Genomic DNA, 21,736 nt, shown 5'->3' on the forward strand with positions numbered 1-21,736 from the left:
TCACAGGGGGAGCTGCTATGGTGCAGAAGAGATTTACATATTTAAAACGCGGTCATTTCCTTTTTCTTCCTGAAATTTTAGATTAATTTTAAAGGCAATAGGTCATCAGATAATAACCCATTGTTTAACCCCATCAGGACCAGGCTAATTTTCCCTTTTGCGTTTTTGTTTTTCCCTCCTTGTGCTTAAAAGGCCAAAGCACTTCCTTTTTTTCACCTACAGACCCACATGAGCCCTTACTTTTTTGCGCCTCTAATTGTACTTTGCAATGACAGACTTCATTTCTCCATAAAATATGCTGGGAAACCAGAAAAAAAATTATTTGCGCTGTGAAACTACAAATAAAACACATTTTTTTTATTTGGGGGGAGGGATTGTGTTTACACCGTTCACCTTATAGTTAACCTGACATTTTATCTATGTTTCTCAAGTTGATATGATTACAACAAGCAACTTGTATAACTTTTATTTGATTTGATGGTTTTTAAAAAATTTAAACCTTTTTTAAAAAAAATAAATGTTCCTTAAAACGACTCTGTACCCAGAATCTGACCACCCCCCTCCCCTTCCCCCCGGAACCGCCTGTACCTTCAGATAGCTGCTGTTGATCCAAGATCTGTCCTGGGGTCGGTTCGGCAGGTGATGCAGTTACTATCCTAAAAAACAACTTTTAAACTGGCAGCCCCCTGCCCAAAGGTCGGGGCTTAGATTGTGTATGCATTAGGCTGGCACAACCTCTCTGTCCTCATAATTAGGAATGCTCCAGGCAGATTGCCTCCTATTCATCAGCTGTGTGAATACTGAACATGGGCTGGATCGTTTAGGCACCTGTGCAATGTTCAGACAGGAGAAAATGTTCCAGTGGCATTCCTAATGATGAAGAGGGTGGGAAGGAGGGACGGAGGGGCAGTGCAAAGTTAGGGCACAGATACTCTAAGCCCCGGCCATTGGGCACAGGGCTGAAAGTTTAAAAGTTGTTTTTAGGACAATAACTGCATCACCTGCCGAATGGACCCCAGGACAGATCTTGGATTAAAATCAGCTTTCCGAAGGTACAAGTGGTTTGGGGGGTCATATTGTGGGTACAGAGTCCCTTAAAAAATGCTCTATTACCATTTTTATAATGCTTTTATTTGTTAGTCTATGGGGCTATTTGAGGTGTAATTTTTTGCACCATGATCTTTACTTATCTATCCGTACCTTGTAATATTTCTGGATTTGTTGCAGACAAAAATCTGAAATTTTGCACTTTGGTGGGTTTTTGCTTACGCTGTTTACTGTGTGAGATCAGGAATGTAATAATTTAATAGGTCGGGTGATTACGCATGTGGCGATACCAAATATGGTTATTTTTGTTTAGAAAATGGAAAGGGGGAGGGGGGTGATTTAAATTTTAATTAGGTTTTCCCTGGGGGAATTCTAATACAACTGCACTGATCTCCCATAGAGATAAGTCAAATTTTTTAAAAAGAGCTTGGTCATTAAGGCCCACACTAGCTGCAGTATGAAGGGGTTAAGGGGTTAAAAGAAAAAATAAACAAAAAACGAAAAGTCCTTAGATTATTGATTCCTACTGTAATATATGTATGTTTATAGGAAAGAAGGGAAATAGCTATTTGGCAGACAGACATCTTTTAAGAATCACTAACTTTACACAGAAAACAAAAAGACATTTATTTAGCATAGCAAGATAAGAAATACTTGGCAAAAAGATAGATGAATAGAAACAATGAGTCAGACTAGAAGTAGCTGCTTTGATTTTCACAGTTTTGTGTGACTTTTTAGGGAATTACAATGCATTGCTCAAAAAAATAAAGGGAAAACTAAAAGACCACGTCCTAGATTTCAATAAATGAAATATTCCAGTCGCAAATCTTTATTGATTACATAGTGGAATGCATTGAGAACAATAAAACATATAAATGATCCATGTAAATTAAAGCTAATATCCCATGGAGGTCTGGATTTGTATAGATACTCAAAATCAAAGCGGAAAATCAAATTACAGGCTGATCAAACTTCAGTGGAAATGCCTCAAGACAATGACAAATGAAGTATGTGTGGCCTCCACGTGCCTGTATGACCTACAATGCCTGGGCATGCTCCTGATGAGGCTGCCAATGTTCTCCTGAAGGATCTCCTCCCTGACCTGGATTGAAGCATAAGTCAATTCATGGACAGTCTGCGGTGCATGGCACAAGACATGACATCAGAGATGTGCTCAATTGGATTCAGGTCTGGGGAACGGGCAATCTAGTCCATAGCATCAATGCCTTCATCATGCAGGAACTGCTGACACACTCCAGACACATGAGGTCTAGCATTGTCCTGCATTAGAAGGAACCCAGGGCCCACTGCACCAGCATATCTATAGTACCTAATGGGGGTACCTCTGGCTCAAACATAGCGGGCCCTCCAGAAATGCCTTCCCACACCATTACTGACCCACTACCAAATCGGTCATGCTGGTGGATGTTGCAGGCAGTAGAACATTCTCCATGGCGTCCCCAGACTCTGTCCTGTGTGTTATATGTGCTTAGTGTGAAACTACTCCCATTTGTGAAGAGCACAGGGAGGGGATGTTTCATCTGCTAATCTTTTTGTTCTCCTGCAATTGTCAATAGCCCTGCAGAGTGTTGGACTTTAAGTACAACAACGATTTGTGCATAATACTACCATCAAGGAGTCTGTTTCTGACAGTTCATGAAAATTAGTGGCATGCTTGAGGTCATTATGCAGGGCTCTGGCACTGCTCCTCACTGCACAAAGGAGGAGGTAGCGGTCCTGGCTGTGGGTCGTTGCCCTCCTACAGCCCCTCCACATCTCTTGGTATCTGCTCTTGACTGTGCTGACAGACACAGCTAACCTTCTTGCCATAGTTTGCATTGATGTGCCATCCTGGATGAGCTTCGCTACCTGTGGGTTTTAGACACTGCCTCGTGCCACCTCTAGGGTAGAGAGCAATGAAAAAAATGTAAAAGTGAACAGAGGAATTGTCTGTGGCCACCCCCTATAGAAAGACTCCTTTATAAATGTTGCCTTGTGTATTGCCCCTCATTTCTACTTGTTATCTGTTGTTTGCACAACAGCAGAAGAAATGTATTCACAATTAGTATTGCTTCATAACAGGACAGGTTGATTTTACAGAAATGTGACTGACTTGGAGTTAAATGGTGTAGTTTAAGCATTACCTTTATTTTTCTGAGCAGTGTACATATGACACACCCAATGTTTCTTTTTTTTTTTTTCTTCAGTTTTAGTGATTTTTTAAATTAACTGCATACTTCTGCCATTTAAAACAATTTTACATGCTTGTTTCTTTTACATACTTGTTTCCCTCCTCCCTGCCCTCTTCACCATTAGGAATGCCCTGGCCAGAATTTCTCCTATTCATCACTTGTCTGAACAATGCATATGTGCTTTAACGATCCAGCACATGTGCAGTGATCAGACAAGTGATGAATAGGAGAAATGCTTCTTGGGGCATTCCTAATGATGAAGAGGGTGGGGAGGAGGGACAGAGAGGTGACGCTGGCCTAGTGCATGGGTACTCAAGGCCATGCCAATTTGACACAGGGCAGCAAGTTTAAAGGTGTTCCTTAGGACAATAACTGCATCACCTGCTGAACGGACCCCAGGACAGATCTTGGATTAAAAGCAGCTATCTGAAGGTACAAGTGGTTTGGCGGGGGGGGGGGGGGTTGTAGATTGTGGGTACAGAGTGTTGCTTCAGTGGAGAAGCCCCATGAATAAAACAAATCCCTGTGCCCTTGCAGCGCTGCTTATTCCAGCAACTCCTGCTGCAATGTCACATACCCTGTTGATGGATTGTCCACTAAGCTGCAGTGATTGAGAGGTTGAATGGGCAATCAATCAGCAGTGGGAAGTTACATAGACGGCGACCAAAAATGCCATTGGGCAGCTGTCAGAAAGAGTGGAAATCAGCGCAACGGAGGCAAGAATGGGTAAGTATACTTCCTTTATTATGTTCCCACACCCCCTTGCCTGCCAGTCATTTTCAAGTTTTGTGGGACATCCTTTTTTAAGAAATATAAGCTATGATTGTTTTTTATGGGAACAAAACACACTAGTTTGGTTTCTGGCAGGTAGATAAATCAACACCACAATGTCAGGAGCACATTACTACCATAATTGAAAGATGCAACATATAACGCACCAACAGATTCCACCGTGCTTCCATCAGATCCTGCAGCACTTGTGTAGACAATTTCTAGGTAAGTATCTAAACCATTTTAGAGGGATCAAGCACAATAAGGATCTTCGTTGAATGTGAGACACAATTATATGTAAAAAGAACAAATGGAGTCTATGGGAAGAAAATTTCTACACTTCTAAGAAAGTGACACCATGTTTTATGGTACAGCACAGTATAAAAGAACATGGCCTGACTTTATCTCCAGAGCTGTATTTTAGGCCTTTACTCAATAGTCAAATGCTGCTTAATTAGCTACAAAAATACAGACATCTGTACCTTTAATTGCTGTAATAAAAGTCTTCATCACTGCTACAACAAAAGGTAAAAAGATGTTCTATTCCTAGAAACATTGAATCTAAGATTAATACAATGTAACCAGTACTGTAAGGCACCTGTGCTGCTAATCTTACAAAATCCTCTGTTCATTTTCCATGGGAAATCCTATGATCCTTGATATAATGCAGTTTAATAAATACTCTGATACTAAGTAGCTGTCAGTCAAAAATATGTCAGTTAAAATTTACACCAAGCAGTAGAGTTTTTGTGAACAAGTCCAGAACAAAAGAGGCCATAAAAGCACCAGTAGTATCTGAAAAAAAAAAACAGATGGATAGCAGCTGGTTATGCATTTTCCTCTAAGTAGATTTCCTAACACAGAATTAAAAAAAAAAAAAAAAGTTACTGTGCAGCACTGTGCTGAACAGTTTGGAACAATTTCCAATGTCAGATGACATGCCTTTTTTAATTTTAGTAAATACTTGCACAAAAGTGAAAGTACTGTACCATATTTTATCAGAACTTTGTGTTATTCCTCCAAGAAATGTATGAATAAGTTATCAACTGGGTGTAAGCAGTTGGGGGGAGTATCCCTGCACACTCTGATATTGTACAATCAGTGGGCAGAGCCAGATTGTGGAGGGACATAGAGAGGAATAGCACTGTCCAAGGTTCTAAGAAAAGATGTTCCAGAATTGTTATTTTATGGGTCATAAAAGTTTGTAGTAAAAGAGAAATAATCCAGAGAGATGGAAGGTAAGGTAAGATGAAAATGCAAGAGTGAAAGCATCATATGATTAAATTATACAATTATTCATATTGATCTCCTGATATCTCCTGTCATGCAATCTCAAATCCTCACAAGACCTCTGTCTGTGCTCTCCTCTTCTGATCCTTATACAACCACATTCAAGATTTCTCCCGAGCTCCCCCTATACTCTGGATCTTGGTACCCCAACATATCTATTAACCCTTATCATATGTACTGTCTTCTGGAATTAAGGGAACTTGCAAAATAATATAAGTCTATGGGAAACCAGGTCTTCACCATTAGCCCCCATATAGAGATATTTATTTAATTGTTATGTATATTCAGGTTGCATCTGAAGAGTAGATTCTGATATATGAAGATGACAGGTAAGGGTGGGTTCACACTACTGAATTCTCGTGGACAACATCCCCCGGATTCCGCTGCTCACTCCCGCTTGACTCTATGCCCGTGCCATAGACTCCATTTTATGCTCGGGCAGATTCCGTCATCCATAGACGGTGGAACCTGCCCAAGCATAGAATGTGGTCTATGGCACAGGCAGAGAGTCAAGTGGGAGCACGCGGCGGCGAGAGGTAAAATCCGCGGGATGTTGTCCCCAAGAATTCCGTAGTGTTAATGCACTTTTAGAGAAAAAAACAGATGCAAAGGGTCAACAGAATAATAGGTAGAATAACTGACAGGAAGTGCAAAATCTAATCCAATTCAGAGCAGCAGTGTTTAATCATGGCAAGTAGCCAGTCAGTTACCATGCAGAAGTAACAATCCACGCACACCAGGTAACATACCAGATGCAATAGCTGGCACAAACGACTAAGACAAAGCCAATTCAAATAGAGAGCCCAGTCCACGGATCAGTTCAGCTAACCTAGCCTGAATGGTCCACTGATCAAGCCTTTGGATTATTTAGACAGTGTGATTTGCTGACTAGTTTTAGCAGATTTTGTAAAGGCTTTGCTCCCACATCTAGGTTCTCCTTTGCCGTTATTAACTATAAAGCCAGAAATTTATTTGAATCATGGAGAAGAGTTAGCTTCCCCCCCCCCAAAAAAAAAAAAGAGAGAAACTGTAAAATATAGCAACTTCTTCTTATAAAGGGTTGGTAAATAATTTCCTCTTTAATTTTGCATTTAATTTAGATGTGTTATTTATTCTAATACTATACAATACATTATTTTGATACTGGAAAAAGACCTAAGGGGTTTGTTAGAGAATTTTTCCTTGTGGTTCTTGATTTCCTAAGAATTACTATAAGGAGAAAGGCAGTAGATCAGTTAGTAGGTTGGGACCAAATATTATAGGCCCTTTTACCCCTTGGTGACCTATGCAATACAAGGACACAAGCTGCACACATACAGAATGCTTTTGCTTATAGATTATTATGAGGAGATTGCTTTCAGTGGCTGTCAGCTGCTAGTATAGTCTGCTAACTGCCCCATAGATGGAAACATAAAAAGTTATAGGGATCAGAATAAGGCAATTTAAAGCATAGTGGTTTTGTAGATTTCTGCTTATTCCAGAGGAACTCAGGGTATGTGCACACTACAGAACCCGGGCAGATCACCTGTCCCATATTCTGCAGCTCTCCCCGGCTCACGGTCGCATGCATCTCCATCTGTGTTATAGACTCTATTATAAGCACAGGCAGATTCCGCCATCCGCCTGAAGAATGAACATGTTCATCTTCATCTTCGGGCGGACGGTGAAATCTGCCTGACCACAGAATGAAGTCTGTGGCACAGGCAGAGATGCACTCGGCTGCAAGGGGGTGCGAGCTGTGGAATATGTGGTAGGTGATCCGCCCGGGTTCCATAGCATGCACATTCCCTCAAATGGAATCTTTCAGCAGGGTAGACAATTCTTGGCCATAGATTTTGCGGGGTGGAACAATGCCTTAGTTTCAATGGGATCCCAGGCGGAGCGTATACACATCATATACACTCCGGCTGGGATCCCGTGCGGCCCCGCAAATAACTGACATGTCAGTTTTCTGCGGCCGCAATTCAATGAATTGCGACCGTAGGAAACCCTGTCAGTTCACACTATGAAGCGAGCGGCTCCGGCTGTGCAGGGGGGAAGCTCTAGTGTGCAGGGGAAAGCTCTGATGCGGGCGCACGCTGATGTGCCCGCATCAGAGCTCTGCGGCCGTACAAATCATCCGGCCGGTACTTAAGTACCGGCCACAATGATCCGGGCAGAGACTGGCCGTTCCGTGACCCAGCCGGGGTCACGGAATGGCCAGTTGTTCACAGTGTGTGAAAATAGCCTTAAGGTGTATTAAGTCTTCGGATATTATTGTATATGATGTGGGGCATGGTTGAAGAGAATATCTAAGGCTGAGTTCACACTGCGTTTTTGCAGTCCATTTATTGGTTCCATTTTATGGGAAAAAAACAGATGGAAAAAAAATGAGTGCAAAAACAGATTGAATTGTGCGCAATGCGTTTGAATCCAAATTTCTATTGACTTCTATTAAAAAAAAAAAAAACATCAAATCGTTTTTTTTTGTTTTTCTTAGCGTACACAAATACATGGTTGACCATTGTTAAAAGTAACCTTTTAAAAATGGATATGTTAAACGGACTGCAAAAATACTGTGTGAATCCAGTCTAACTCTAGATGTACTTGATATAACAGTTGTAAACCTTTGAAGCATGGGAATAGGTAAGCAGATGGGGACAAACTATAATGTCATTTAAAAAAAATACAAAATGACAGTCAAACTTAAATCACTTCCCCATCTTTATTCTATTGCTGTGTGTGAGAGAAAGGCTATGTTCACACAGAGTACAGTACTACGACTTTACATTGTGTGAACAGCTATTATTTCCGGATGCTGTTTGGTGAACAGCGTCTGAAATTATAAGCATGTACATTATTTTAACGCCGGTTCTAAAGAATGGGCTTTAAAATCATGCTGTGTGAACACAGTGGACAGCATTGTATTGACTTCAATGCAATGCAGCCCCTGCAGTAAAAAACGGACACTGATTCCATTGCAATAAAAATTACATTGTGTGAACATAGCCAGAGATTGTGTATTTTTTCATATATTTATTTTTTTCTTTCTTTTCTTAGTAAAAAGCGTATGCATCACAACTTGTAAGTACCACTGACTCATCAGAAAATCACAAAGAAATAATTGGAAACAACTGAATAATGTTTGAAAGAAAGAATGCATAATAATTAAATTAAGGTATCCAATCCAGACATTTTGCTGCAGTAGCTGTGAACAAAAAGAACACTTATCCCGGCCCATTAACTCCTTCCCATCATACATATACGTTCCTACTGCACATACCCCATGCAGTAGGAATGTATATATATATATATATATATATATATATATATATATACGTTCCTGACTGAGGGGCTGTAGATGTGTGCAGGAACGCTGCAGTGTGAGAAGTCCTGCACACATCAGTGTCCCGGGATCCCAGCATAATGACAAGCAGCTGCGATCCCACAGCTGCTTGCCATTAACTCCTTAAATGACGCAATCTATAGCAATCGCGGCGTTTAAGGTACTAAGTGACAGGACAAGCTCCTGTCACTGAGTGATCGGGACCCCCACAGCCATGCTGAGGGGGTCCTGATAGCTTGTACCGACAGGCGAGGGTAATTCACTTATCTCCGTCCTGTCGGATCGGCGTTCCATGTATAGAGTCTTCTCTCAGGCAGGCTCTATGCATTGATTGTCGATAACACTGATTTAAGCTATGGCATGTTTTTTTTTGGCCTTCACAGCCATTTTTCTAAAGACATTTGGGGAGATTTATCAAACTGGTGTAAAGTAGAATTGGCTCAGTTGCCCCTAGCAACCAATACGATTCCACTTTTTATTTTCCAATAAATCTGTGAGGAAAGAAAAATGGAATGTGATTGATTGCTAGGAGTAACTGAGACAGGTCTACTTTACACCATGTTTGATAAATCTCCCCCATTGTGTAAACAAAATACTGTAGACTGAACAATTTTATAATAAACTATTACTGGTCTAGATCCATGTAGTGATGATTCATTAAGTGAGGCCTGCCCTTCTTTGTTCTGCTTATCAGGTAAAGCTCTGCCCGATGTTTTCCAGCAGCAATAGTAGAAACTCGTTGCTGTTGTATAATATAATAAAACTGAGTTTCATCAGATGAGAAAGCATTAAAACTATGTAGATTTAGGGAGCAGTGTGAACTTCTAATTCCGCAGAGATCAATGAATGGACCAGAGGTAAATATTTTTATCCTGGGAAGTATCACAATTAGAAACTGACCCGATTGCCTGACTGGTTGTGATAGAATCAGAACTGCGGATAATGAAAAATAATGAGCTAAGCTCTAAAGCCCCTATTTTATTTCTATTGTCTGTTTGGTAATTTTCTCCCTCTAGTCTTTAAAGATTTGTGCTCATGGATGACTATGTGGTTTATGCATATGGAAGTATATTGCCTCTTAGTAAATAATCTTCCCTAGGGCATGTCTGTGCTATTGTCCATTGGTTAATAACCTACAAATAACCTTTGATGTTTGTAAAACAAGGCAAAACAGAAAATGATTAACATTCCAGGGCATACTTGTTATCTAATGCTTCTTAAGAGCATTGCCAAAACCCAGACATTGTCTCCAATAGGTGACCGCTGCAGAATTTCCAGCCAGCGTTCAATTGTCTTCAGATGTCTCTATAACCTATGTTTGCTATGACTGGTCACAAAAATAGGTGACAGCTGCCCACTTTGGGAACATTCAATATGATTTGGATTTTGAACTTAATTTTCTCCCCTTTCTATGGCAAGATTAAAGACTTACTTGAAAGGCAAAGCACAGTCTAGTGTCACGGAAGAGAAACCCATGGGAAGTGGAAAGCAAGGCCTCTGCAACATGTCTATGGTAGATTTGGAAGCTGAAAATCCTATTTCTCACTCCTCAGCTCCAGTCAAAGAGCCGATAGTTATCCGTTCGCAGTAATTTGCTGCCGTTTATACAACCCTTTCACTTCCTATCAGCTCGTCACTGACGGCCGGCTTGACATGCTGTTACTCAAGTGAGGAAATTAAAATTTGATGCAATAATCCTAAATAAGAAGGACTTTATTAGGTAATGTATACACTTCAGATTAGGTATTCTCAACAGCTACACAGATAGGAAATCAGAGGCATGCTGTGTGCCATAGATAAGGGAGGGGGACACAGCATGAGCAGAAATAAAGACGAAAGAAAGTAAGGTCGAGGAATAAAAGAGTGAAGGGAGAAAAGAGACATTACAAATATATAACTGAACTCTGCTAAACTACATAAATTCATTTATAATCAACAGGAGAAGAAAATGTTCTTATGAGACGCTATTAACTAGATGTGAACTTAAAGAACCAATTTTTTATAAGGAAACATAAGGGAGGACGGATCTCCGCAGCGGTGCCTTAGTGGTAATTTTCTGTACAGTTGGCCAAACATATTTGATAAACATCTAACAATCTATTGGTGGGACCAGATGACTATCTTATGTGTTTGGTGGTTTCCGGATTCTCCTCCAAAGGGAAGAAGGCGGATTGGGCATGTTGAAAACATGTCCTATCCTTTGTTCTCATGGGCTATAACTCATTAACCAGCTGCTAGCTGAATATTCTTCTTTCCTTATTGAAAATTACAATTATATAGCTGAAATGGCCAATAACTACCCATAAACTTGAATTAACAGGCAAGAGCTGGAAATCTGATTCAGAAACTTAGGGTCTATTTACACTGGCCTTTTACGGCTGTCAGGAACGCTTACGGCTTATGGACCAGTGATCAGCGGACAAATGACAAAGCCCTTTTTAACTGGCTGATTTTATATTTTGTGTGGCCATTAAAATCATCACTTTTCAGCCACACATCTTTCCATGTAAACAGAAATGTGTGACCAACTATAACGAAATTAAAGGAGACCTTTCACCCTGGCATCCAACTCCCCAATAGAGCCCCGGATACTTACCCCCTCCTGCAAGTCCTGCTCTAGAAGCCAGTCCTGCCACAAAAAAATCACCACCTGAAAGACTGCACGTGCGATATGTAAATGACCAGAGATGAGTCCTACATTCCTAGGAAATTACTGGAGCAGTCATTTTCTATGAACGTCGAACTCTAGTGATTAGCATAATGTGAACGCACAGCTTGGGAGGTGATTTCCCCGAGCCGGGACCGGGTCTAGGAGCAGGACTTCCAGGGAGCGGTAAGTATACGGGGCTCCATCAGGGGGTCTGGTGGGCTGTGCCCCAGCAGCCGGCGTGACCGGTTGCCTTTAAATAAAACTATAATCGCAAGATGTATTACTTACTTACATAGTGTCATCACTAATTGTAAAGTGTGATTACAGCATGCTACCTTGTAATGAATAATGCAGCATGTGCTGCAACTTAAACTTTTGCAGCATGTTTATTTACTTACTTTATTTTTTTACCTGACTTCAGATTAGCCCTTTGAGTACAACATAAGCCTGGTTCAAAACCTCCAAGTTAACACTTAGGCTATGTTCACCCAACGTTTTTTCAGCACCGTTTAAAATTGCGTCTGTTATTTTGAGTCTGAAATAACGGACGTCATTTAGCAGCCTGGCCTCCCACAGAAAAACTGTGTGTGAACAACTAATAAAAAACATTCGCTTTTTGCAAAAGACTTGTGAAAATAATGATCATGTTCATTATTTTGACGTCCGCGGCAAAAACGTCAGTTATTCAATGCATTGTGTGCATTGGATGTCCGTCTTCCCATTGACTTCAATGCATTGCCATTGCAGTCAGTTAAATCGCGGCAAAAAAGGACGTTATTTTAAATATCAAAATGGGCCGCCTTTTCAATATTTTTTACATTATGTGCACAGTCATACAAAGAAAAAAAATACTTGGTGGTGGGTATGAGCATCGATACTTGTAGCTCCTAAAAAGTTCCCACTGAAAATTTTAACAATTGCTATGATCAGTCTATTTTTTAAGCAACATTACAGTAATACTGTTATTAATAGTACGGGTCATAAAAGAAAGACATAGAGGGAAATGTATCAAGGGCTTTGCATCTATTTCTAGGTGAATAATTGGGTTTTAAACCCATTTTTGATCTAAGTTCTATTTATGAACCAGTATGTGACAAATTATTATTATTTAGATGCAACTTTTTTTTATCTGCCTGTTTTGAGTAGTCACCAAAAAGTTTGAATTGTCCGGGATTAGCGCCCAATTTATCATTTGTGACTTTTTAAAAATTCGCACAAACTGGTGCAGGTCTACGTCTGGTCAGTACCAGGTGAATATGCTTGTGTAATTTTTGCAACTTTTTCCTTAGATAAATTCACTATGGCAGTGCTACATTTTAATAAATCAACCACAAGATATTGGAACAAAATATACATGAATCCCCAAGGGACGGAGGGGTGGTGCAAAGTTAGGGCACAGATACTCCCGTTTGGCACGGGCTGTAAGTTTAAAAGTTGTTTTTTAGGACAATAACTGCATTAGCTGCCCAATGGACCGCAGGACAGATCTTGGATTGAAAGCAGCTATCTGAAGGTACAAGTGGTTTTGGGGGGGCAGATTGTGGGTACAGAGTCGCTTTAAGAAGCATAGGGGTATAAGGTATAAACTGACCATATGGGGCTGAAACATTGTGTAGCATTATAAAAGTAAACAATGATCTCCTAAGAAGATCTCTAAATTGATCCAACAGTCTTCTAGGTGTCTAATGATTAGTTTACTTTTATCTTTCATAATTCATAAACTTAGATAAGAACTGTTATTTTTTCTCAATAGATTCTCAAAATACAGTAATAAAAAGTAGACACTGAGATAAACTTACCGGAGGGGAATTTTCATATATATTAGTGCTATAGGGCAAGTTGATGAAAACGGGGTCCATGTCTTGAATATCAGTGATTGTAATGGCAAGGTTTGCTAATGATGAAAGAGGTTTTGTCTTGTCTTGATCCTGAAAAGAAAGAAAGATCATAACTTTAGATGGAAATTCTATGTATATTAGAACTAGGTATTGTGATAAACTACTGCATCTTCGAAATGCATGTGTTCTGTTAAATACATGGAGGCTGCAATTTGTTCACAACCTAATTGTGGTCTGGCTGGTGTATATTTAGCTGTAAAAAAAATAAATAAAAATATACACACACACACATTTCACAAACTAGTTTGTGTATTCAGCTACATTTCTACATTACATCTATATGAATATATCAGTCTGACCATTGCTTTTAGAGCAGAGCAGTGGTTTGTAACCAACACAAAGAGCTGTCAACAATGGGAGGGAAAGAGCAGCATATCAGGAGATGAGATTGTTAATTTAATGTACTTGAAAAAATATTTTCCTTGACTAAAAGGCCTACAAGTATAACTATATTAGTTGAGATGGGAATACCAATTTAAAGGCTTTAAATGCAATTTTTATGATTGAATTCTAATTATTATGGTTTTAGGTTATTTTTCTTCATTAATAATTTAGCTTAATTTCTCATTTGCAGCCTCCATGTTTTTACATTTCGGGCTGTACTGTCACGTTAAGGGTTATGTCTGCCAGGGTGCTACCCTATGGCTTGGTCTCCTCTGATGAACTATTTTCTAAGCTCATTTATGACCAAATCAAGGGTAATCTATGATCTGCTCATTTAAAAGAAAATAGAGAACCTTCAAAAGAGGATAGAGAAAAGCTAGAGGCTAAGGCATCAGACAGTCCCACTCTGAATGAGACAGAGGCTGCAGATGAGAAACTGAACAAACCTATTACTTGGTTTACAATGCACATATAGGCCTAGATGTATTGAACTGTCCGTTTTTGCATATAGAGATCAATCACAGCTCTATTTTTCATTGTGCATGAGAAAGGCAACCAGCCAGAAGACCCATACACCCCAATAAGGCTTTTACTGTGAAGACCTAAAGACACCGGCCGTTCTGTGTCAGTGAAGATAATCCCGGCCAGTACTGCATTACTGGCTGAATGAACTTCATTTATGTTGAATTGGGATGTGGGCCCAATTCACCATTGTACACAATGGAGAGTGCAGCCGGAGCCGCATTTTCCTTTGTGTGAACTGGCATTTACTTGCGACCGCTATTCAATGAAAAGCGGCCACACAAAACTAACATTACAGGATTCCTTGTGCCCGCTAGGGATCCCAGACGGAGTGTATACTATGGGGGAGATTTATTAACAGGGAATTTTTGTACGTGTGGTCAATTTCTGCTTTGGCAAGAATACACTGGTCTATTTAAAGTGCAATTTACTATCAGGGATAAGCCTGGTCTATTTTCTGTGGTGCTTAGTTTTGTTTGGCTCAGAATTGTCTCCAAATGGTCTCAGAATTGTCTCTAAATAGTCTAATTGGCCCTGGTTTGCCTTTTAGGTAATGAGCATTTTCTTCTTTTTTTTCAGATACCGGCATGCAGAGGATTATGTTGGATTCGTTTGGACTACTTCGATGACCAGCGGACTTTACTGTTGAATAAAATGGTCAACAAAGGGTGGTTGTGGGGGTGCCAGTAGTCCCAGAGCGGCTGTTGCTTGGTTTTTAACCTGGCTGGTTATGGAAAGGGGGGGATCCTATGCGTTGTGTTTTTTTTTTTTTAAGAAATAATTAAAAAAACGCATAGGATCCCCCCCTTTTCCATAACCCGTGGACGATACAGGGGGTGGGGCTTATCACCAGGGGCAGGGCTTACTGGGACATACCGGGACTGCTAGCAACTACCGAGGAAGAGGCAGCAGGTAACCTCCAGCCCCTACCATCACCCTCCCCCACCATGGAGAGTGGACTGCATCTGCCCCAGCAAGAAAGGGGACACTTAACCCCCTTCCTTGCTGGTGCAGATGCAGTGCCAGAACAGTCTGGTTCCCAGGGGCTTAAGCCCCTGGGAGCCAGACTGTAAATTCTGTGCCGGGATTTCAAATTTCCCACTCAGAAGCAGACTGCTTTCTGCTTCTAGGTGGGAAACCCCGTAGGGCAGGGAATCCCGGCTTAATTAGGGGACTCCCTGCTCCTGTACTGTAAAAAGGGGAGCGCTATGCCCCCCCTTACTTTACAGCCCCAGAGGATTAGTAGTGATGTTGCTACATCACTACTTAACCCCTTACACTCCGTGGACCGGGTGCCCTGCACCCGACCCACGGAGCATACCGGCTCCACATTATAGGTGGTGAAATACACCATCTCTTCTGTGGAGTCAGTCTGCGAACCATGTGTGACTATTTTAGTTAGTCGCACATGATAAATCATGCCTACTTTCATCGTAAGCGTGGTGTTTATTGGGGAAAAGTCGCAAAATTTTGCAACTTTTCCACTCCGAAAAAATGGCGTGAATTTTTGATAAATCTGCCCACATATATATACACTCCGGGCGGGATTTCATTAATTTTAGCGCAATGCATATTTTAAATTAATCACTGCCGTTGTTGCAAATTGCAACAACGGCTATGATTAATTCAAAATATATGCCGTGTGAATGTGGCCTAATATTGTAGTTCAATGCCATTGAAAAAAATAAACTCTAATTCAAAGACATCTATAGCCTGCAACAAAGCTTGGATTGTACTCACTATAGATATTGATGGATTATTCAAATGTTGTGGAAAAAAACTGCATATATTATATCTACAACATCTGAATTTAGCTACTTGAAACAAGTCACTACATTTTGTAGTATAGTGCACACATCTCGCATAATGTTTCCCCTAATGATCAGAAGTTCTGACCCTGATCTTATCATTGGAAATCTACCAATTTAATTGATACAATACTATTCATACTTGCAGGACTGTAAAGGATTAAGCTAAACCAATAGCAATAAAAGACAAAAAAATATACTGTAGTTACATTGACATAAAGCACAGCATGCACATGCACCAAGACCATAGTTACAGCTGAGGAATTAATTCTAAATGAATTTCCATATTTAATAGCACTTTAAGAATATTGAGTGATTTAGAATTCATCTATAGCACTTTGTGCAAAGTTTTAGCCTTTTTCTAAATCAATAGTGGCATTGCCAAGAAAGCTATGGGTAAGATTCATGCGAACTAATAGGTTAATCTTTCCCGTTCCGAAAAATTAATAGAAGTGCAATGAACTAGATGTATCCTCTATTGTTAATGGAAATATCTTGTCATCATAATGTCTATTCTTCTCTGCCAAGCAATGTCAGTAAATACACATTGCAAGTTGCCATATGATGAGTCTAAATACTGTTATGCTCTGATGGGAGATTGCCTTTAATATCTATGTTGTTGTGTCAGGTAATGACAGTAAATTTGTGTTCTGTATTTCTATTTAATCACAGGTTCCAGCTGAACTGGGAATCAGTTCCAGATGAAATCACTTACAGCAACCAACGCTTTCTAGGAGACTCAGTCAGGATATGACACTTACTACCATCAATGCCCCATCTACTAAAGGTATTGGCAAGCACATAAATGTACTCCAAGGAAAATATACTGCTTTGTGACTATCAGATCCTTTATATTCCTGACTTTTTACCATTGGATTTTTTTCAGTATTTGCATAAAAGGCAAATGGACCAAAATGTAACAAAAACAATGTTAAAGGGGGGTTCCCATAAATACCCCTTATTATCTACCCACAAAATACAGTAGGCGATGTGTCTGATCACTGAGTACCCTAGTATCCCCCTACTCTATACCAGAGTATAAAGAAGGAACACCACAAATGCCTAAATACTACTCCATTCAAATGGTGGACAAAGAAACACTGCATTTGTGACTGGTGGGAATTCCACTGATGGCAGACATTTATCATGATATCATGTGGATAGATAAGTGATGTTCATGGAAAAGTCCATCTACTACTAAGATTTCTTAAAGGGGTTATTCCCTTTCTAGGTAACTTCCATTAAGTTTAATAGGAGTTCTGTAAATGTAAACGTAGCACAGGGAGTTACGCTGTATTTTTAAAATAAAACACATACATATAAAACACAGCCAATGGCTATGCTGTTTACTGTACATATCTCCTATTGATGTCAATGATAGTCACGCAAATTGCATAAGACAGACAGTTAGACTGTTTGCTGCTTTTTGGCCAGCCCAGACAGCTGCCAACAAGCTAGAGGGGGCGAGAGTTAGCAAGATGGGAATACCCTATTAAAGTGTCCCTCAAATGACCCACTTATAGGCGTAAAAACAAAGTGCTCTACATTAATGTGCAGGCGCTATACTTCATTTATTACACTATGGGGCAGAGGAGACTTACTTTAAAAACAGAATTAAAATGTTTTTGTGTGTCTGTAAAGGAAACCAAGCACTGAACAATTGACACAGTACTGCCAGCAGGCATGGATCAGTGACATCAGCGCTTTGTTTCCAGAACCTTTGTAAAGCTCAATCAATTGTGCAGCTAGGCCTCACAAAAAATTGCTGGACCTATTTAGCAGGCCGACTTTCAGTGGTAAGTGATCCTACCTGCTGATAATCAGCCTGTATAAAGGTACCCTAAAGCCTGGGTTCACATAATGCATGACACCGGCCATTCTGTGACACGGCCGTGTCACAGAACGGCCACTGTCTGTAAAGTTCATCCTGGCTGGTAATGCAATACAGGTCGGATGAACATCACTTTATCTAAATTGGAATAGGGGCACATTCGGGTGTGCCTGTGCTCCATTTAAACATATAACACAATAGGAAGTGCGGCTGGAAAAACAATGCAGATGGCAGAGGTCAATAAACAACAGCTGTTGCTGCAATCTGCAACAATGGCAGTTGTTTTATGTTGTGTTAACGTGGCCTAAAAGTGTACTATAAGAAGAATGGAATGAATGGCAAGTGTAGTGAGAACCATCAGGGTTATAGAAATTGTTAGTGAATTTAAGTCTGGAGTTTAACAGTGCTTTGAAGGGAAAGGCTTCACAAAGCTTTTATTAAGATGTCCTTTAAACATGTTTCCCATGACTAGAATTAAGTGTCTGCTTTCTCCAGAAACTGTGATACCTTGTATGGAGGATGTGTTAGGTATTGCAATTAAGAATTAAGTGTCTGCTTTTTCCAGAAACTGTGATACCTTGTATGGAGGATGTGTCAGGTATTGCAGTTCAGTCCCACTCGCTTATAGAAATGTGCCAGGTGTAGTGGTGAGAAAGATGATAAGATGTAGTGTTTAGTGTTACAATTCTGACATCATTCTTCATCAGCTACTGTAATAAACTTTGCACCAGTGGGCTAATTCCCTGTTTACTTAAAGCAACTCTGTACCCACAATCTAACCCCCCCAAACCGCCTGTACCTTCGGATAGCTGCTTTTTATCCAAGAGCTGTCCTGGGGTCCGTTCGAAAGGTTATGCAGTTAGGAAATGCAGTTATTGTGCTAAAAAACAACTTTTAAACTTGCAGCCCTGTGTCAAACTGGCGTGGCCTAGAGTTTCTGTGCATTAGGCTGGCACAACCTTTCTGTCCCTCCCCCCCCCCCCGCCCTCCTCATCATTAGGAATGCTCCAGGCAGATTTTCTCCTATTCATCAGCTGTAAGAACACTGCATGTGGGCTGGATCGTTAAGGCACCTGTGTAGTTTTCACTGCCGAGGAATAGGAAATATCCTGCCAGTGGCATTCCTAATGATGAAGAGGGTGGGGAGGAGGGGTGGTGCAAAGTTAGGGCACAGATACTCTAGGCCACGGCCGTTTGGCACAGGGCTGCAAGTTTAAAAGTTGTTTTTTAGGACAATAACTACATCACCTGCTAAACGGACCCCAGGACAGATCTTGAATTAAAAGCAGCTAGCCGAAGGTGCAAGTGGTTTGGTTGGGGGGGGGGGCAGATTGTGGGTACAGAGTCACTTTAATGAACACATATGGTAGCACATTCCTTAAAAATGACTTATTAGAAGCCCATGGGTAGATAATATTTCTTATCAGGATTCTAGGTACACTTTTTTTTTTTTTATAACTATAGTCTTTTCCAGCCCTGACACAGGGCTTTTTGTTAATATGTAATACAGGCTCGAGTTCCCTTAGCATAGAAAGTATCTAGGGTAGCCTTCTCATCTCCTCTTATTCCCCACCTCCATTCCTCTCTTACGCCTATCCCCTTTGAGTGACAGCCAGTAGGCTTAATCACTGCATAACACTGTATTTTGAAACTTAAAAAATGAAAGTTTAATGGTTTTTACTAATTAGCAATAGTATTGTTTCTTGTCTGGTCCCAGAGCTTCAATGGATCTGTGACATTGTGGACACAATCGTATTTATTATGGGTATTTGCTGGCACATAGTGGTGGGCTGATACAGAGACTGCTTGGCAGTTCTACATCTACTACATCAAGACTTTGAAATTGCAGTCAAAGCTGATTATGGGGGATTAATGCTCATTTAAACGGTATTCAATAACACAGCATGAACATTATCTTACAATAACCCCAAGGCTTTGCAGTTTGTGACCACGCTGGATGTTTCTTTTCTGATCTCTGATTTTCCTGCTACGATGTTATTACTGGTAAACTACTCATTGCAGATTATTTTTATTCAATGTGCATGCACAGTTCTATTCAAAATGCATAAAATGGTCAACAGTTTACATGTAATCTACTTTATTGTATAGAGCAGTTAAAGTATCAACCTGTGGCCAAGATTTTGATGGTCTTTACCAATAGACTATTTGGCAACCTAGTCAATAAGAATTTTTAAGGGGAACAGAGGGTAAACTAGAATGCCCAATTTGGTAATGTATACCTGGTGTCTCATATGTGGATGGCAGATTATTTATCCAGGGTATATTCACACTGCTCTCTTCCCTACGTGTTCCTCAGTAAACAAAATGCATGCAATTTTTAGGAAATGCAGTGTTAACCACATCAGAAGAGTTTAGGAAATCTTCATGTTTTTTTCTGTGGTGCATTAATGGAAAAGCTGTTTGCCACACAATTACAGCCCCATGTGTATATACCCTAGCTAATAATTTTAAGAATGTGTCCAAAACACAAATATTTGTAAATCTTTGGGCTCACACAGAGCTGTGTTTATTTATTTATTTATTTTTTTGGTAGAAACTGCCACTGTAGTATTCAGGCCAAAGCTAGAAGTGGCTTTAAACAGAATTGGAAGTATAAAGTAAGGGCTTATACTTCTGCTTCCTGTGGGATTTATTTCTGGATTTGGCTCAAAAACTGCAGTGTCAATTTTCAGCAGCCTTATAGTTTTTCACTGTGTTTGTCCTACTCCTGGTTTTGGCTTAAAATGCTGACCAAAATCTTACAATAATTTACATATATTTCATGCAATTCCATTTTTATATTAGGTCTTAGTTAAATTAATTTTTTCTTGTTTTTTTTTATTACCAATTTTAATACTTTTTCCCAGACCTCAAACCTACCATCTTTTTCCTTTAAAAGCGTATTGCAGATGTATCTATTTTATATTTGGCCCATTTTTTATTTTTGTATTACGTACAGTATGCACATAGTAAATTACTATGTAACTCAAAAGTTCATAATAAGTTCATTTAATAAATTCACTTTCTCAATACATCTTCTACGCATATGCAGGAAAAAGTGACATGTCAGTTATTCTGTACACAGAATGCCTAAGAGACAAATGTGTCACGTAAAATCAACCTAATGCAAACATCACTCCTGCAGAGTCAATGAAAGCGAGTAATGGCTTCCAGACAGTACATGACTTACCGTTGCATTGACCTGAAGCTGATATGCCATTATAGTTTCATAGTCCAGCGGACTTATCACAGTCACAATACCCCGGGACCTATCAATAGCAAAAAAATTGGAGGAAGGTTGAATGGAGTACAACACGCTTCCACCTGTTCCCTGATCAGGATCTGTGGCATTCACAATATAAATTGGAGTTCCCACTGGTGTGTTCTGAAAGAGAGGAAACAGATACAGTGTGAAATTAACAGATGGAAATTAACTAACTCACTCACACGGTTCAAGGCAAATAAAGTGACCCTGTTACTATGTAATGTAATCTGAAATGTTTTATTACTCCATAGGCAGCAAATCACCTCATTTTATTTGTTTATTCTCAGCCCTGCAAATAAGGCTGTTGCCTGGGATACTGTTTCCTTACTGTGTTACAGGGAATACATTATTAGAAAAATGAATATACCTATTTACCTACGAAAACCACAGTAATTAGTGTCATTCCAAGCCTCACAACAGTGCCTGCCTGGCAATAATTAAACCTGTGACTGCAGGGTTTGTTCCCTTAATAAAACAATTATGGACTGAAACATTAGCATTTAAATTCTAAGAAAAGTCAGCAAAGGAAAAACAACTACCTTCCAAGAAAATAATATACAATAGCAAGTAATTAGATAAATAGATAGATCCAAGAGGAGCTGCACTTTGAAATAGACTGTACAAGTGCTTGCAAAGAAAGTCCCTTGGCAAGGGTCAGGCAATGTTCACGCAGTGTTTTTTCAGCTAAGTTTAAAATTACGTCCGTCCTTTTAAATCTGAAAAGTCCATTGAGTTTAATAGTAAAAGGGGAGA

General features: G+C 39.9%; 1 protein-coding gene across 1 annotated transcript in view; it reads right to left on the bottom strand.

The window, feature by feature from the left end:
- CDH23 (cadherin related 23) overlaps positions 1–21,736 on the bottom strand; it is a 671,672-nt gene that overhangs the window by 400,187 nt on the left and 249,749 nt on the right. Inside the window, exons 6-7 of the mRNA XM_069981852.1 lie at positions 20,909–21,103; positions 13,075–13,203 (exon numbers count right to left, since the gene is read on the bottom strand). Coding sequence (XP_069837953.1) covers positions 13,075–13,203; positions 20,909–21,103 — 324 coding nt within the window. The remainder of the gene's footprint in view (positions 1–13,074; positions 13,204–20,908; positions 21,104–21,736) is intronic.

This window comes from Dendropsophus ebraccatus, chromosome 8, assembly GCF_027789765.1.
Source record: "Dendropsophus ebraccatus isolate aDenEbr1 chromosome 8, aDenEbr1.pat, whole genome shotgun sequence".
NCBI classification, from domain to species: domain Eukaryota; kingdom Metazoa; phylum Chordata; class Amphibia; order Anura; family Hylidae; genus Dendropsophus; species Dendropsophus ebraccatus.